The following is a 17264-nucleotide window of genomic DNA, read 5'->3' as shown; positions in this document are numbered from 1 at the left end:
TTAGGCTACATTTTTCACATTTTTGTGGATTCTCAGGCAATAGAAAATATCCAAGGACACATTAAGGGACACATGCGTGATATTTTTCTGAAAAAGTATAATTTTGAATACATTAAAGACATATATTTTCTCCTTATTTACACTAAATGCAATTATCCATACAAGGAAAACATTAATTAATGGATTTATTTAAAAAAAATCCATCTGGACATTCTTATAGACATTTTTTTTTTTCAAATAGAATTAAAGGAAATTCACACTAAAAACAATTTTCCAAACTAGAACAATAACTGCATTTTGGTAGACATTAAATGCACTATAAATTATTTTAGTCTAAAAAAAAGCCTTATTTACATTTTTCACATAAACTAAAAGTACATTAAATGCAATTTTAAATATTACATTTTTCACATTTGTTACTTTCTCCTTCTTTTACAGAAAAATATTCCAAAGGACATTCCTATATACATTTTCCTTCTAATAAATACTTATTTTATATGCATTAATCACATTATATTGCCGAAGAACACCTTAAACAATCCTCAAAAGGGCATACTAGACACTAAGACGTCTAATTATTGAAAAATAAGCCTAAAAAACATTCCAGAACGCACATATTTGTCTAAGGAGAAACTAAATAAGGTGATTCGCATACTTCACAAGTTATCAAGTCAGCACATTTAAGGCAGTTTCGGGTACATTTTAAACACTAGAAAGTCTATGGTGAATAAAAAGTACCACTAGGACACTCTATTAGACAAAAATATCCCTAAGAGTTTTAAATAAATAAAAAGCCTTATATGCATTAGGCACAAGTTTATGTATTTTCACAAATAGAGCAATTATTAAGGCATTTTTGGCAAAAAGACTCTTCTTAAAAATATGTTAAAGGGCATTTTTGCACGCATTAATTTTATTCCAAAAGAAAATAACCTAAACTACACTAAAGACACTCTTTATTATTCAAACATTAATCACAATTTGAAAAACAAGGCAAACACCTAAATTATACTTAATCATAAAAGGTTCCTTAAGGGCATTTTTTAATACAAAAAAGGTCTTTTTGGCTTTCAATTTGGACCAAAAGTAGATCTTGGGCGCATTTAGAACATTAATTTTCATTTAAGCATATCGAACAATCTATAGGGCAAGGCAAGCATGTGTTTTTGTCGTTATTTTCAGTATAAAATTCAGGACAAGTAGATACACACTAATTATTTTATAATAATTTAAAATTTTAAAAACATTAAGTACACTATTATTGGTTTTAGCAAAAAGAACAATTTTATGGACATTTTAGACATTATAGTGTATTTTGGGAATAAAAATAGCCTATAGAACATTCTTTTATACACTCGAAAATATTATATTTGCTGTTAATTATATATAGATAGTTTTGGATACATTAGAGGCATTATTATTGGCTGTTTTCTGTGCATTTTTCACAGTTAGGAATACAGGAAATACACTCAGAGTTATTATTTGTTGAAAAAAAGAAGTTTTGTGGACAATTTTAGGCTAAAACACATTCTTTTTTATTAAATAATTTAAAATCATGAGAAATACATTAAAAGCAGTTTTGTAAAGAAGTGCATTAAAGGCAGTTTTGGGCGCATTCTTTGCACTAATAATCTTGGTAGAAAAAAGACTAAGGACATTCTTTTATACATTATAAATTTTACGAAATCAATAAAAAGCCATCATTACATTTTGTGCATTATGTATTATTTTCAAAAACACTGCATGTATTTTTAATGTCAAAAATACACTTTTGTGACTAAAAATCTACTATATAGGCATTAGGGCATTCTTCTATACATTTATCAGGTATTTTTTATTAACTAATTATCCAAGAAAATTCTATTTAGTGAAAATTTAGATCACATTTTTGGCAAAAAATAGGACTTTCATTGCACTAATGGCAATTTTATATACATTAATCACATCTAGAATATAATGAATTCTAATAATAAGAATGCGGACATTTTTAAACACACTCTGAGTCTTCTAAAAGAAAAAAATACTTGATACAAGAAGTACATTTACCCTATTCTGTGCACGAAAGGCATGGAAAAGGGCAAATTTTACAAATTTTATTGTTTTCCAAAAATTCATTTTCTGAGCATTTTTAAACGCAAGAATTGCTTTAGATTTACAAAAAAAAACCAGTAATACACTAAAAACATTCCTTTTAATCACAAAATTGACAATTTTAACTACATTTAACACATTTTTAATTGTCTTAAAAAAAGCCTTCCTTAGGACATTCTTTTTCCCAACAAAAAAACTTCTCTTCTTCCAAAAAAAATCCACTAAAACACCCTGTACACTTATTAGGTGAAAAAACGCAACTTTTACATCCAAAACTACACTCCAAACACTCTAAATTTTCACTTTTTTCATCCCTAAAAAACCCTTCCTAGCATATTTTTACACACTAAGAATTTAAAAAAACAAAATTTTCATTACATAATTCACAAAAGTCCCTTTTTTGGCATTTAAAGCAATTTTCCATACACTAAAAGCACTAATTGTTTTCTAAAAAAAATCCTAAAGGACACCCACATTCCTAATTTAAAGTATTTTCAATCATCCCAGGTTTACACTAGCACCCTTTTCCAGAAAAACCTTCAAAGCAAGTGCATTTACCCCCATTACAAATCCCCTAACCATTACAATTTTAATAACAAACGATTTCTTTTCCACAAATCTTTTTAAAATCCGGACATGTAATACTTCCTGAGCCTATTTAACTTTTAATCTATTGTCCACTTTAAAGGCAGTTAATTTCTAATGAATTCCCTATATAGACAATAATACTATTTTTTATAAAATCACATTTATATTTATAACATCTCCCTTATAAATTAGTTAATACACTCTCATTTAATTTAATATTGCTCTAAAAACACCTACTATTATATCCAAAAAAATCCCCCAAACCCTAAGAATCCATCGAAGTAATATTCGGATTAGTACAATCTAAACCTGCCAAGATTTAAAAAAAAGTACATTTATCAGAAAAACCCTAAGTCTTGCATTAAGAAAAGCCTAAATTGTAAAAATCGCATTATAAATTATTCGTATTATAACAAAATTCATCGAATTTAGCTTCAGTAGTTAATTATTAACATCCCTTATTAAAAAAATTACAGCCTTTCCCCTGTCCCCAAATAAGGTCAGCTTCATATGAATAATTTACTTTTGTGTAAAAATTTGAATCATCTAATAATGCTAAAGTTAGTTTTGTTAAAAAAGCATATCCTTAAACAACAGAAGGGTTCATTATTTCATTTTAAGCTATTGTTTTTTCCCAATGTACTCCTAAAGATGATGTTGAGCCTTCGTTTTCTAATTACATGCCTGTTATTTATTCACACTAGTATATTAAACGGGCTGCTGCAACTATTTTAGGTGATGTTATTATTTATGTCGGCACATTTCTTATAATAACCTTTATATTTATATATATTAATTTATTTTTTTTAAAAAAAAAAATAAACTTTTTGGAGTAAATTTTAATATTAATACCCATTTTCATCAGTAAAATATCTATATAAAGAATTCGAAAAACCTAAAATATGAATCATTTCATGAATAACAGTTTCCATGATTTTTTGGAAATAATAACTATCTAAAAAATTTATATTCTATGCTAAATAATTTAAATTAAATGTCATAGTACCAAAAGTTGGTCTTGGAGATATTTAACAAGGACCAGCAAAAGCAACATAACTATCATTAGTTTTTTAAAAATTAATAAAAATATGTAAATCGCTATTTTCGATTCCTTCTTTGGATATTTCTAGAGGCACAGAAACTCCATTGCATGGTATACTTAATTGATAAATGTTTCTTTATAATTAATTTACTTCTAATATTTGGCTAAAATATAATTAGATGTATTTCATTATTTTTTTTATTATTTATAAATGAAAATCTAAAATTAATGCCTTTAAATCATCAGGTATTACTATATTAAAAGTTATACGGATAGGACCTTTTATAGTTTCCAAATTTCTGTAGTTTTTTAAATAATTCGAAGGGTTTATAGGATGGTATTCGGGATCGAAATTATGTTTTGAATGCTAACATGTATGTTCATGTATTTTTGTTTGGAAGTTTGTTTTTATATTAATTAATATTATGATTATTAAATATTTTAATGTTTTCATTTTTTTTTAATTTATTTATTATACTGATTTATATATATTAAAAACTACATAAATATTTTTATAAATCTATATAATTATAAATATTATTTAAAGATATATAAAAAACACAAATAGAATATAAAATTAATTTAATCCATAATAAATATTAAATTATTTTTTATATTTATAAAAGTTATATATATTTTTTTATTTAGTAAGGATAGATTTTTTTATATATTTAATATTATTTTTTTAATTAAAGATTTTTTTTATATATAAAATTTTAATTAAATATATCCTTTATTATATTATAAAATGTAATTTATTTTTAAATCAAATAAATTTAATTAAATTTCTATAAATTATAAAATTAAATATTTATTTAATATATTTTACTTTTATTTAACATTATTTATTTTATAAAAAAAATTGATAAATAATTGAAAAAATTTAGTATAAAAAAAAATTAAAATATATAAAAATTATTAATAATAATTATTACTTTTTTAATCCGCAATATTCACTAAAATCGTATATCTTACTCCTTATATGCTTTTTGGCATATATTTAGAAACAAACTATATATAAATCATCATTAATATTATTAATACAATTGATGTATAAATGCTTTAAAAACAATTTTAAAAAGGTATTATTAATATTTTTAAATATTATATATATATATATTTTATATAAAGATAATATTTTAATTGTATAAATATAGTTATAAACTTAATACTAAAATTACCCTATATACAGCATTAATGTTTTGAAATAATAAACTCTAAAGATCTTATTTAATAAAAAAAGAACTCTCGATAGACTTGAAAGTGTGGGAGTTTTTATATTTAGTTATCTTCTTGTTATAGTTTTCATGAATTCTTTTGATATAATATAGGCAATATTTTTAATTATTCGTTCTAACAAATAATAGAGATATAATTAAAAATTAAGTCTATATTGTGTTTTTCAAAAAGCTTGTCTACTAGAATGACTATTAAAAATTATTATTTTATTATTTGTTTAACTATTTATGAATTGCTAAAAAGAAAGTACGTAGCTGATTTTTATGAAGATAAAAGTTTTCATTGAGAATTCATTAACTATATAATATATATAAATTACAAAATTTTTTTTTCATTGTTTATGAATTGGTAAATAATTGATTAATTTTTTTTTTTAATATAATTTTATCTTTAATTAAATCTTTTATTAAATAAAAATGAATATAAGGAAAATATATATAATATTTAATAAATAATTAGTTTAAACTATTAAAAGTTTAATTTAAATAAATAAATATTTATTTTTAAATTATAAATAGAAAAAAATAAAATTATGAATAATTTATTATTTATTAAATTTTTTTTTTATTCATTTTATTTATTCATAAAAAAATTTAATTTAATTGTAATAATTTTTTTATTCAGTTATGTTATTTATCAAAGTTAAATATAATTTATTAACCTTTTTAACAATCATTAGTTGCTAATAAACTGCTTCTTTTTCTTAATAAAGGTGAATTTTATAAATCTAATTTTTATGAAAAATGGAATGATATTGATAATTTTTATCGGTTTTTTTAATAATATTCGATTTATTTTTAGGTTGGGTCAGTCATTCTTACACCTTCATAATTTAACCAATCGTATATTCTTTTTTCTAATGTTTCTGTTTTTAATTATTTGAATAATAAGTTTGTTTCATTATCCTCATTTATATTTGTTTATATATTCATTTTTTATTTTTTTAAAAATAAATAATATAATTTTTTATCATGCAAAAAATATATATATAATCTTTGTGATTATTTTAAATTGTAATTATAATTAACAATTATATTAAATTTTATATTAGATATTAATTGTTAAAAATATATGAAAATTAAAAATAAAAATTAGTTAAAAATGTTTTTTTTATTTTCTATCTTTTTTTAATATTATAAAATTATATATTTATAATTTATTTTTAATTTTTTTTTTTTTATATGACCACTATTATATCTATGTTATATTAATTTTTTTAAAAATTAAATTTATTTTATATATATATATATATTTTTTTTTTTTTTTTTTTAAAATAATAAAAAATAAAATTATTATATATTTTTTTTTGAATTAATTTATTGTTATAATTTATAAATATTATTATTAATATTTTTTTATTAAAAAAAATAAATAAAAATTGCAAATATATAATATTAAAATATATGGGTGCATAAGGATCTGTATTAAATAAAATATTATATTTTAATTTATAAATAAAATATAATAATTTTTTAGAATTTACCAAATAATAACTTAGTTGTACTTTTACATTTAGAAGATTTCAAAAAGCTGAAAGCAACAATTGAAAGTAAATAAAAAGAAACAGGATTTAATATTAATGAACCAATAAATAAAGTAAATAATTATTAATAATTAATAATATATTTATTTAATAATAATTAAAAATTAAAAGATGGGAGATACATTATTACATTATGCGGCCTATAAAAATAATAAATAATTAATTAAATATTTAATTTAATAAGGAGCAAGTGCTACAGTATAAAATTCCGTAATATATATATTAAGACATAATATAATAAAAATTTCAATAAAATAATACAATTTTAATATAAAGAGAGACTTAACTGCTGTAGATGTTACTTAAGACGACGAAATAAAAAGTATATTATTAGGGAAAATAAATTGAAAAGATAATTTACTAACAGAAAATAATATTAATATGACATTCTATAAAATTAAAAAATTATAGTTTGAAATAAAGAATTAAAACACATAAAAAAATAATATATATAAATAAAACTACACAAAAAAAAAAAGACAAAATAAAAAAATCAACTATTCCAAATGACAATATTCCCCCTACTATCTCCCGAATATAAATACCCAGTAACATTATGAAAATCCAAAGCTACAATAACCCCCTAATGATTTACATTTTTAAAAACGCCCTTGTTTACTCCACTATTAACATCCCACATAAAAATCTATCCGTCACTTCCTCCTGCTAAAACCACTTTATCGTTACTTCCAAAGCAACATTTATTAAATTCATGATTATTAAAATAAAATTAATGTTCAAATTATTTAAAGACTTTCAATTTTCTCAAATCAACAATTTTTATCTAAAATCCGTCTGCGCTGGAACACGCTATATAATTATGACAATTAGACAATCTACAACAGGTAATTCCTCCTTCAAATATTCCTTAAATGTTATAAAAAGGCTTATTGTTTTGTAAATTTGTTGAATATAATCTAATTGAACCATCATTATGTCCTGTTATTATATGTGGTTCGCTTTAAAAATAATCTATATATCGCACATTTGAACCACAGTTTATAGTTTTTAGGCATGAACCTTTACTTATATCCCAAATTTTTAAAAGCCTATCAGAACTTCCTGTGCTTACTTTATCTTTCTCCGATGTGAATTATACAGAATTTACCCTGTCACAATGACCTTGTAGTTAAACTTTTAACTTACCAGTGTGGTAGTTGTATATTTAAACACTTTTATCACTTGATCCGACCATTATTAGGTCATTTAAAGGGGCAAATGCTACACTTGTGAATATTTATGAAGTATCGGAAGCCTATATAGTTGTAAAATTGTTCAAGCTTAAAGGATCGTATATCTTTATTTAGTTGTCTCCGCCACAACTGGCCATTAGTTATCCATTTAGAGTCTGGCTTATTTAATAAACTTCATATTTATGGTGTTTAGGGAGGGTTTTGAGCATTTTAAAAGGCTAAAACTATCCTTAAGCATCATTGTTTTATGAATTCTTTTCTTCTTAAGTTTACTAAGGGAAAATCGAGGATAAGCTGCGCCCTTATTTTTGCAATTAATTTTAGAAATCTTATTTTTAAGTATTAAAATATAAAATATCACTATCTAATTATTTTTTTTGAATTTCCAAATCTTCATTCATTTTATTTAAAATATTTATTTTTTCGACAAAAATTTATTTTTCCTATAAAAGACGTTCTAAAAGGTTATTTCTGTCTATAGTGATATCTTCTATTTATTTGAGTATTTTTTCGTTTTATTCTTTAAGTTAAATTATTGATTGGGCATTTTTTTTTAAGGCATCTTCATTTTTTTATAGTTTTTGTTAATATTTAGATATTAAATCGTCTTTGTCAAGAATTTTTTTTATTTGCTTTTCGTTTTATTCCGTTGAAACCTTTATTTTTTCTCTCAAATTTTCATTTTATTATGTTACGTTTTCAATTGTTTGGGTTAATTTTTCGATTGTTTCTTATTATTAGTTTAATTTTTATTACTATTAAAGTATTATTTAACTTTTACAAAGATTCTTTTCATTTTATTAATCTTATGACTATATATCTTGAGAATTTCTGGATTTTGAAAGGGGTTCTTGATATTCATTTTTATATAAATAGTGACCATAAGTTAACATTTAATTTATTTAGGATGCTTAAGTTATTATTTAATTTTCAAAAAGTTAAATTAATTGTTGATATTCAGTTGATTTTTACGCTTACGCTTTTAAATCAGAAATAAGTTATTATGGGTTATATTAAGCTTTTTTAATAGTTTACATTATTTATATATTTTGATATAAAATTTAATATTAAAAATAATTGTATTAAGAAAATAAATAAATTAATAATTATTTTTAATTCCTATAAGAATAATGAAAATAATAAATATTAATTTTTCATTAATTAATATAAAAATTGTCAAAAAAAAAACTATTTATTTTAAGAATAAATTTAAATTAGTAAAGATAAAAAATAAAAAAATTTTAATTAAAAATAATAATTAAATATAAAAATTAAAATAAAAAAAAATATTATATCTGAAATATATAAATATTTATATATATATATATATTATATTTATATTTATATTTATATTTATATTTATTTTTATATTTTTTTGTATACATATATTTTTTATTTATAATATATTCATTTTTATTAATATTTGTATTTTGAAAGTTTTTTTTTTTTTTTAATTTATAATATATTAACAAAGATTTTTTATAATTTAAATTATTTAAAATTTTTATTTTTAATTATAATATAAGTTTAATTATTTTTAAATAAAGTATTTCTATTAAATTTTTATTAATTATACTATTATTTATAATATTAATATTTAAATATATTATACTTGATTTATAAAATACTATTTTCTTTATTTTTCAATCATAAAATTTTAAATCTAATATTATTAAAATAATAATTTTAAATTTTAAATATTTATTTCAATGCAATTATTACAAATATTTTTAACTTTATTTTGTTTTCTATTAATTATTAATATTCAAACATAATTTAAAATAATTTTTTTTTTAATATTTGCATTTAATTAATTTATTTATTTAAAATAATTTAATTATATTTACAAATAATTTTATTAAAACTTTTATATTATATATTATCTATTTAATACATTTTTTTTATTTTTCAATTTAATTCAAATTTATAATTTCAATTTTAAAAAAAGAAGAATTATAAACTTTTTATTTTTATTTTTATTTTTTAAAGTTATTTTATAATTTATTTTATTATTTTCTTTATATTTAAATTTAAAATTTAATTTAATAAGATATAATATTAAAATATTCTATTTGAAAATTTAATATATTTAATATTTTTTTTAATAAATTTGTTTAAATAATTATCAAAATGAAATTAATTATAAATAATTAATTTTATAACAAATATAAATTTTAAAATATTATTTTTTATAAAAAATTATTATAATAAATAATCTATATAATGATAAATTAAAATAATTATAAAAATAATATCAATATATATTTTGAAGTTTTTTTAATTTTTAATAAATATTATATTCTCTTTACCAATTAAATTTTTTATAAAATTTATAATTTTTGTTTGAAAATATTTAATTATTATTTTTTAAATTAAATAAAAATCATATTTTAATTTTATCTTCTATAAATTTAAACTATTAGATTTTTATTAATTATTTAGTTATAAAATTTATTTTTTCGTTAGTAGAATGTCTATTTTATTGTTTTCACTATTTCGTATATTATTAATAATAAAAAATAATTATTAAAATGCAATACAATACTATTTATTTTAATATAAAATAAAAAAAAAATATTAAGAATTATAAAATAAAAATTATACACTTTAGAAATTTTAATTGAATAAATATAAATTACATATTTATTTATTTATTAAATTTATCACCTTTTTTTCAGAAATAATTAGATTTATAAATATATATTTTATCATTAATTATAATTATAATTAGATATTTATTTTTATTTTTAGTTTTAGTTTATTTTAAATTAAATATATTTCTATATTTTTTTTCTAATTAATTCTGGGATATATATAAAATTTCAAATATACAAAATATTTTTTGCTTATAAAATTTATAAAAATACAAATATAATTTTTTTGCTTTAAATTATAATTTTTTTTTTATGTTTTAATAAATATTTATATAAAAAATTAATAAAAAAAAAAATGGAAAGTAAATCCCTTTGTATTTTATCTAAAGATAGAAATATATCATAAGACAGTAAAATAAAATTATAAAATGGATTAAAAAAAATTAGAAATAATTATAAAATAAAAAATCTTTATGGCTTGGGAATTCATTAATTAAAGTAAATATTTTTATTTTTTTCATTTTTATATTTTTTAAAAAAAAGGTTAAATGTATATTAATTTACAGATATTGTAGATACTTTAAAAATAGACTATAAATCTAATTAATGAATAAAATTTGTAAATAATATAATTATAATTTATGTATAATTAAATTTATATGTACATTTTTAAATTAATAATATATTTTTTTATTTGTAATATTTATATTTGAAATTTAAAATTTCTATATATTTCTTTTTTTATAATTTTTTTTTTTTACTAAAAATAATTTTCTTTTATTAACAAAATATAAATGCAAATTATATTATTTTCTTTTATTAAAAAAAAAATTAAAATTATTATGTCTATTTAATTTTTATTCATTTATATTATTTTTATTTAAATTTAATTTTTTTACTATTCTTTAAAAATTAGAATATTATTTTTTTATTGTTTTCATAATAGAAATTAATTTTTAATTAAAAAATAATAATAACAAAAAAATTAATTAAGTACAAAATATAATAATTGAAATTATTTTATTTTAAATAACCATAATTTTTTTTATAAATTAAAAAAGAACAATTAATTAGATTAAGAATATATTAATTTTTTGATAATAAAATGTATAATATAAAAAAATTAATAAATAGACTTATCGTAAATAATTGAAAAAAAAGTAAAAATATATCTATAAAATTTTGTTACTATATATATGATAAATAAAGATTAAACAAAGAAAAAAATAAAATAAAAAAAAATAAAATAAAATAAGAATATGAAATAATATATAAACTATTATATATAAGGCATAAATGCCGTATATTTAAAACCCATATAAAAGTCTAAGAAACTAAAGAGGGTTTTAATTCATATTTATGATGATAAAAGTTAAAAGAAAATAGATTCTTTTATAATAAATTTTAAATAATAAAACATAATTACCTTGAAAACATTATTATATCAAATAAAAAAGTGTTTTGGTAAATATTAAATGTTATAAAAGTCTTTATTTATGTAAAATTCTGTTGTTATTTCTTTTATTTCTTTAAACCAATTTAAAATCACAGTCAATAATAAAATAAATAAAAATTACTAAATTTTATTGAATGATATGTTAAATATATCTGTTTTTATATAATTAAATAATTTATTTTAATCTTCATAAAGTCAACTTTAAAATAGTTCTCAAAATTTCCTTTTGTAAAGTTAAACTTTATGTTTACATAAAAGCTAGGAGTTTTTACAAAATGTAGATGATTTTTTCGAAAGTGATTGTGAATTTTTTCAATAAACTATAAAATATATGAATGGTTTAGACGCTTAAAAAAAAAACTCAAATGTATTTTATTAAAAATAACAATAATGCTAAGCATAAATAGAAGATTCGACTAGACACACTATTGATTCTTTAGAAAAATAATATTAGAATAATAATAATAATAATTATAAAAAAAAGAATTGTATTTTAAACGATACTTTTTGACATATAAATGAGTAAGGAATAAAAAAATAAAATAAATTATTTTTTTGTATATAAGTTTATATATATATATAAAAAAATATGTATATATATATATATAAATAATATTTTCAAAATAATTTTAATTTTATATAATTGTTTTCTTTAAATTTATCAAAAATTTCGAATTTAAATATTTATAAAATGCATATATAATTATTATAAAAATATTAAAATTTTTGTTTTTTTATTAAAATATAATAAAATTTATATTAAGATTAAAATAATAATTTTTATTATTTTTATTAGTCATGATTTCATTATTTTTTTATTTTATTTTTATGAAAATTAAAATTATTTAAGCTTTATAAAAAATTAATTTTCAATTATTTTTATATACTATATAAATAGTTTAACCAGTTTTTTCATCAATAATTTCTAAATTTCCATTATTTTTAAGAACTAAACTATTTTACTTAAAATAATAAATAATAAAAATAATAAAAAATTAATAAATACTCCAATTTAATTAATAGGAGTTTAAAAAGTAACACCGAAAATCGAAATAACTTAAAGATTTCCATTAAAAGGATTAATTTAATAAATATAAGGTGCATTGTAAGGATCTGAATATGAATTATTCCAAATTTCGGTTCTATTATTAATTTAGAAAATTTTTAAAGTACCTTTTTAATTAAGAATCAAACAAAACTATTTATTTTCTGAAACTAAATTTTATCCACTAAAAATTTGAACTCCTTATTATATTTTATTAAGATTTTATTATTTTTAAAGAAGTTAATTTTAATTTAAAAGCAAATTATTTTCGAAATAAACTTAACTTTTTTTTAATTTTCAATCCAATAAAAATTTCCTTACTAAAAATCATTTTAAAAATTTCCTTCTAAAAAAATTTAATTTTAAAAATTTAAAAATCCTTATCCATTTTTCATTCCCTATTTAAAAAATCCTTCAAATTTTTAATATTTTCCATATAAAAGTTCCCCTTTTCCTTCAAATAAGTCATCTATCCATTCTCCTTAATAATAAAATTATTAATTAAATAAATTAAAAGTATATTTTCCTATCCCATTTTTCATATTATTTTATTCATTTATTTAACCTTCATATATAGAATTGTCTTCATATTTAATAATTTTTTCATTTTTTTTATTTTCAAAAACAGAGATTATTTTTTTATTTTTTTCGAATAAAAAAATTCTTAAAATTCAATTTAAACTTCTAAATTTCCAATAATTTTCGAGTGCCAAAATAAAGCAATTTTCTTTCGGATTTTTTTATTTGAAATAATTCTCCAAATCGAAATAAATCCTGTCCCAATCAAATTAAGTTAATTTTCATCTTTTTCATCAAAAACTTTAAACATTAAAAATTACTATTTCCTATCTTTTCTTAAAAATATAAACTCAGAATTAAATTTAGGATATTATCCTTATTTTTTAATTCTAGTGCTATATTAGATATTATTTTCTGCTATTTAAACACTTAAACGCATATTATATTCTTCAAATAAAGTACTATCACGTATTAAGTTAGCCTATATAGCATTTACTAAAATAAATCCTGGATTATCTTCTATTTAATATAATGGATGTTTGATATTTTAAGATACAAACTATATATTAAGACATAAATCCCCTATTTTATATCCTAAATCATCATAAAGAAATAAAACACGATTTTAGTCTCCACCTTTTAATATTTAAGTAAATGAAAAGAAACATTATCCAATAAAAATATCATACGTATATATATTATATTCGAATATTAATATTTAAATAGTCTCATCTTCTTAAATTTTTTGAAAAATAAATTCTTAATTCCATTTAGGATTATTTTCTTATGAAATTTAATTTTTGGAACGCTTTTCTTAAAAACCGAATAATATTATAGCGTAAAATGTATGGGTTGGGAATAAAATGTTTTATGGATATGAAAAAGTTGCTTATATTAGATTTATATTTAATTATCCCTGTATAAAATTTTATATATTATGCACATTAGAAACTCCACAACCCATTTTTAAATATTAATTTTATTTTAAAAACCTTTTTTTATAATTAAAATTTAAATAAATAAATAATTAATAAATTATAATTTGTTAAACTTTATTTTTATCTTATTAGAAAAAAAATTTTTAATAATTAAATATTTATATTAATTAAAAAAAATATAATTTATGTATTATTAAAAAATAATAATAATAATTATAGCATTCTTAAAAATATTTAGATTTTATTTTTATTCTTTTTTAATAAAAATAAAAAAATAATATTATAATTATATATATATATATTTATATATTTATATATATATAAATATAAATATATTTATTTTTATATTAATATTTATTTTATTTATTCATATAAAAGCAATTTTTTTTTTTATATTTTTTTATATATATATTTATTTTATATTGTATTTTTTTTAATACTATAGTATTATATTTTTTTTTATTTTTTTTTATTTTTTTTTTTTATTATTTTTATATAAATAATTATTAAAAACTAATATATAAATATATTTTTAATCTAGTTTTATATATTATTTATATATTTTAAAATATTATAATTAATTATTTAATATTTTTTTTTTTTTTATATATTAAAAATCTATTTTTTTATTCGATTAAACATATTGTATCCTATATTTATTATTTACAAAAATTTTCATATATATATATATATTTTTATTTTATTTTAATATTTATCATTCTTTTAATATATTTATATGAAATTAATTTTTATTATAATTAATAGAATTATATAGAAATTTTTTAAATTAATTTATTTTATTTATTTATAATTTTCATTTAATATTATATCTTTTAATAATTTTTATAATAAATAAAGAATATTCTGATTTATATTATTAATATAAAAAAAACTTATTAAAAAATATATTAAAGATATAAAAAATACAATAATTTATAAGTTAAATATTTAATTATGATAATATATTAACATTTAGAAAAAAAATAAAAAAAATTAATAAAATTATAAAAGATATATAAATAATAAATTAAAAAAAAATATATAAAAATAATATGAGTATATAATCAGCCGTAAAAGCATTTGTTACTAAAACTGCTCCATCATTTGCAGGAACATCTTATTCTCCTGTAAGCAAGACTTTCAAATAAATAAAATTAGAAGATTACAGTAACAAATACGTATTATTATTCTTTTATCCTCTAGACTTCACATTTGTATGTCCTACCGAAATTATTTAATTCTCAAGCCTAGCTGCCAAATTTAGAGAACATAACTGTGAAGTTATTGGATGTTCAGTCGACAGTCACTTTTCTCATATGGAATATGTCAACAAACCTCGTAATTAAGGAGGATTAGGAAAAGAACTACAAATAGATCTACTTTCTGATTTAAGTAAATCCATCTCTAGAGACTATGGTGTCCTTTTAGACTCTGGCATCGCCCTAAGAGGTACTTTTATTATTGATGGTAAAAAAGTACTTCGTCATTCATCAATTAATGATCTCCCTGTTGGAAGAAATGTTGAAGAATATCTTAGACTTGTTTAAGCATTCTAATATGCTGATCAACATGGTGAAGTATGCCCTGCTTCTTGGACTCCTGGTAGTGATACTATGAAACCTAATTGGGAATCAGAAAAAACTAGCAATTATTGGAAAAATGTCCATGCAAATAAAAAATGAAGAATTTATTAATTCATAATTTTTTTTATTTTAAATATTTATTTTATTCATTTTAATAAAAAAATCAATTATTTTATATAAAAATTTATTATTGTAATTATATATAAATAATAATATAAAATTTTTAAAAAAATATATTTTAAAATTAATATTTTTATTTATAAATATAGATATTTTAAAATTATATAAATATATATATATATATATATATTTTTTTATATTTATATAATTTTTTTTTTTATTTGTCACATTCTTATATTTTATTTATATATCTTCTTTAAAATTATTTCATTTTTTTTTATATTTTCATAATTAGAAATAGAATCATATATTATTAATATAATTTATAAAAATAAAATCTTACATTATTATAAATATAAATTAATAAAATATTATTAATAAATATTTATTTTAAAAATATTATTATAATTTTTATAGATTCATAAATTTTAAAATATATAATAATTATTATATAAATTATTATTTCATGTTAAATTAAAAAAATAATTAAATATAACAATCAATTTTTTTAATTAATAATAAATTATTATTTTAATATATTAGATTATAATATTTTATATTTATATTTAAAAAATCTAAAATATATAATACATTAACCTTATATATTTTAATTATTTAATATATAATAATTATTTAACTGTATTTAAAATATAATAATTTATAAACAACTAAATTTAATTTAAATACAAAATGATGATATTGTTTAATATTAACGAAAAGTATTTATTTAAAATAATTAGTTAAAAAATATGATTATTTTAATTTATTAATAATAAAATTTATAAATATGTTTTAAATTAAAATATATAAAAAAAGATTGAATTATTTAATGGAGAAATAACAAATATTTTAGATTAAAATTTCAACTAAAATAATGATATAAATAACATAAAAGTAAAGAATAGAAGTTTATTAAATTTTATTTTAAATCTTCTTATTAAATATTTTTCCAGAATTGGGAATATTTTAACATTTTTAATTATTAATATATTAACTCTATATCCAGCAATATAAATGATGAATAAATATAGCAACGAAGATATGTTAAATACTTATATATATAAATTATAATCATATATATTTTTATTATTTTTTTAGATATAATTATGAATATTTATATTATATATAACTTATTTTATGCTTTATTGTATTATTTACTCGAGAAATATATATTTTGAAAATTAAAAAATTGACTTTTTAAACATTATTAAACAAATAATATTAAGTTTTTAAAAAATTCAATGTATAGAGAAATTAATAAAACTAAAGTTATGAAAAAATAAATACTTGTATATTAAAAAACATACCCGATA

The 17264-nt window shown here is 17.1% G+C and overlaps 4 protein-coding genes across 4 annotated transcripts, besides 34 other annotated features; 2 read left to right on the top strand and 2 right to left on the bottom strand. All coding sequences in view use genetic code 6, as the record gives it.

The window, feature by feature from the left end:
* Positions 1–2589: 2589 nt before the first annotated feature.
* On the bottom strand, positions 2590–3742 carry IMG5_153080 (leishmanolysin family protein, putative; the record flags this gene model as incomplete). Its single annotated transcript, XM_004030775.1, has 3 exons — positions 2590–2819; positions 3154–3454; positions 3686–3742. 3 exons carry the CDS (start codon positions 3740–3742, stop codon positions 2590–2592), a joined length of 588 nt encoding a protein of 195 aa, XP_004030823.1.
* A 1083-nt stretch (positions 3743–4825) lies between these two features.
* Positions 4826–4863: a microsatellite.
* A 1500-nt stretch (positions 4864–6363) lies between these two features.
* Positions 6364–6917, top strand: IMG5_153070 (hypothetical protein; the record flags this gene model as incomplete). The annotated part of the gene is made up of 4 exons (XM_004030774.1): positions 6364–6381; positions 6437–6556; positions 6615–6713; positions 6780–6917. The coding sequence occupies 4 exons, from the start codon at positions 6364–6366 to the stop codon at positions 6849–6851; spliced, it is 309 nt and encodes a 102-aa protein (XP_004030822.1). The 3' UTR covers positions 6852–6917.
* A 75-nt stretch (positions 6918–6992) lies between these two features.
* On the bottom strand, positions 6993–8708 carry IMG5_153060 (hypothetical protein; the record flags this gene model as incomplete). Its single annotated transcript, XM_004030773.1, has 1 exon — positions 6993–8708. A coding segment is annotated over one exon (1710 nt), but the record flags the coding sequence as incomplete, so codon positions are not given.
* Positions 8387–8426: a microsatellite.
* A 231-nt stretch (positions 8709–8939) lies between the features above and the next one.
* Positions 8940–8979: a microsatellite.
* A 1-nt stretch (position 8980) lies between these two features.
* Positions 8981–9048: a microsatellite.
* Positions 8997–9055: a microsatellite.
* Positions 9005–9069: a microsatellite.
* Positions 9026–9096: a microsatellite.
* Positions 9063–9104: a microsatellite.
* Positions 9105–9507: 403 nt separating this feature from the next.
* Positions 9508–9557: a microsatellite.
* Positions 9558–9836: 279 nt separating this feature from the next.
* Positions 9837–9912: a microsatellite.
* Positions 9913–10509: 597 nt separating this feature from the next.
* Positions 10510–10586: a microsatellite.
* A 208-nt stretch (positions 10587–10794) lies between these two features.
* Positions 10795–10824: a microsatellite.
* Positions 10825–10917: 93 nt separating this feature from the next.
* Positions 10918–10949: a microsatellite.
* An 83-nt stretch (positions 10950–11032) lies between these two features.
* Positions 11033–11084: a microsatellite.
* Positions 11060–11131: a microsatellite.
* A 360-nt stretch (positions 11132–11491) lies between these two features.
* Positions 11492–11540: a microsatellite.
* Positions 11511–11542: a microsatellite.
* Positions 11514–11550: a microsatellite.
* A 766-nt stretch (positions 11551–12316) lies between these two features.
* Positions 12317–12358: a microsatellite.
* A 739-nt stretch (positions 12359–13097) lies between these two features.
* Positions 13098–13144: a microsatellite.
* Positions 13145–14404: 1260 nt separating this feature from the next.
* Positions 14405–14459: a microsatellite.
* Positions 14460–14535: 76 nt separating this feature from the next.
* Positions 14536–14584: a microsatellite.
* Positions 14536–14606: a microsatellite.
* Positions 14553–14602: a microsatellite.
* Positions 14607–14628: 22 nt separating the features above from the next.
* Positions 14629–14682: a microsatellite.
* Positions 14683–14698: 16 nt separating this feature from the next.
* Positions 14699–14743: a microsatellite.
* Positions 14701–14741: a microsatellite.
* Positions 14744–15242: 499 nt separating the features above from the next.
* Positions 15243–15299: a microsatellite.
* Position 15300: 1 nt separating this feature from the next.
* Positions 15301–16056, top strand: IMG5_153050 (peroxiredoxin 2, putative; the record flags this gene model as incomplete). The annotated part of the gene is made up of 1 exon (XM_004030772.1): positions 15301–16056. One exon carries the CDS (start codon positions 15301–15303, stop codon positions 15928–15930), a length of 630 nt encoding a protein of 209 aa, XP_004030820.1. The 3' UTR covers positions 15931–16056.
* Positions 15973–16028: a microsatellite.
* Positions 16057–16124: 68 nt separating the features above from the next.
* Positions 16125–16174: a microsatellite.
* Positions 16129–16166: a microsatellite.
* Positions 16175–16294: 120 nt separating the features above from the next.
* Positions 16295–16356: a microsatellite.
* Positions 16321–16357: a microsatellite.
* Positions 16358–16551: 194 nt separating this feature from the next.
* Positions 16552–16588: a microsatellite.
* Between the last annotated feature and the right edge of the window lie 676 nt (positions 16589–17264).

This window comes from Ichthyophthirius multifiliis, assembly GCF_000220395.1.
Source record: "Ichthyophthirius multifiliis unplaced genomic scaffold scaff_1120509251170, whole genome shotgun sequence".
In the NCBI taxonomy this organism is placed as follows: domain Eukaryota; phylum Ciliophora; class Oligohymenophorea; order Hymenostomatida; genus Ichthyophthirius; species Ichthyophthirius multifiliis.
Note: the sequence above shows the minus strand (reverse complement) of the source record. Positions and strands in the feature narration are given on the sequence as shown.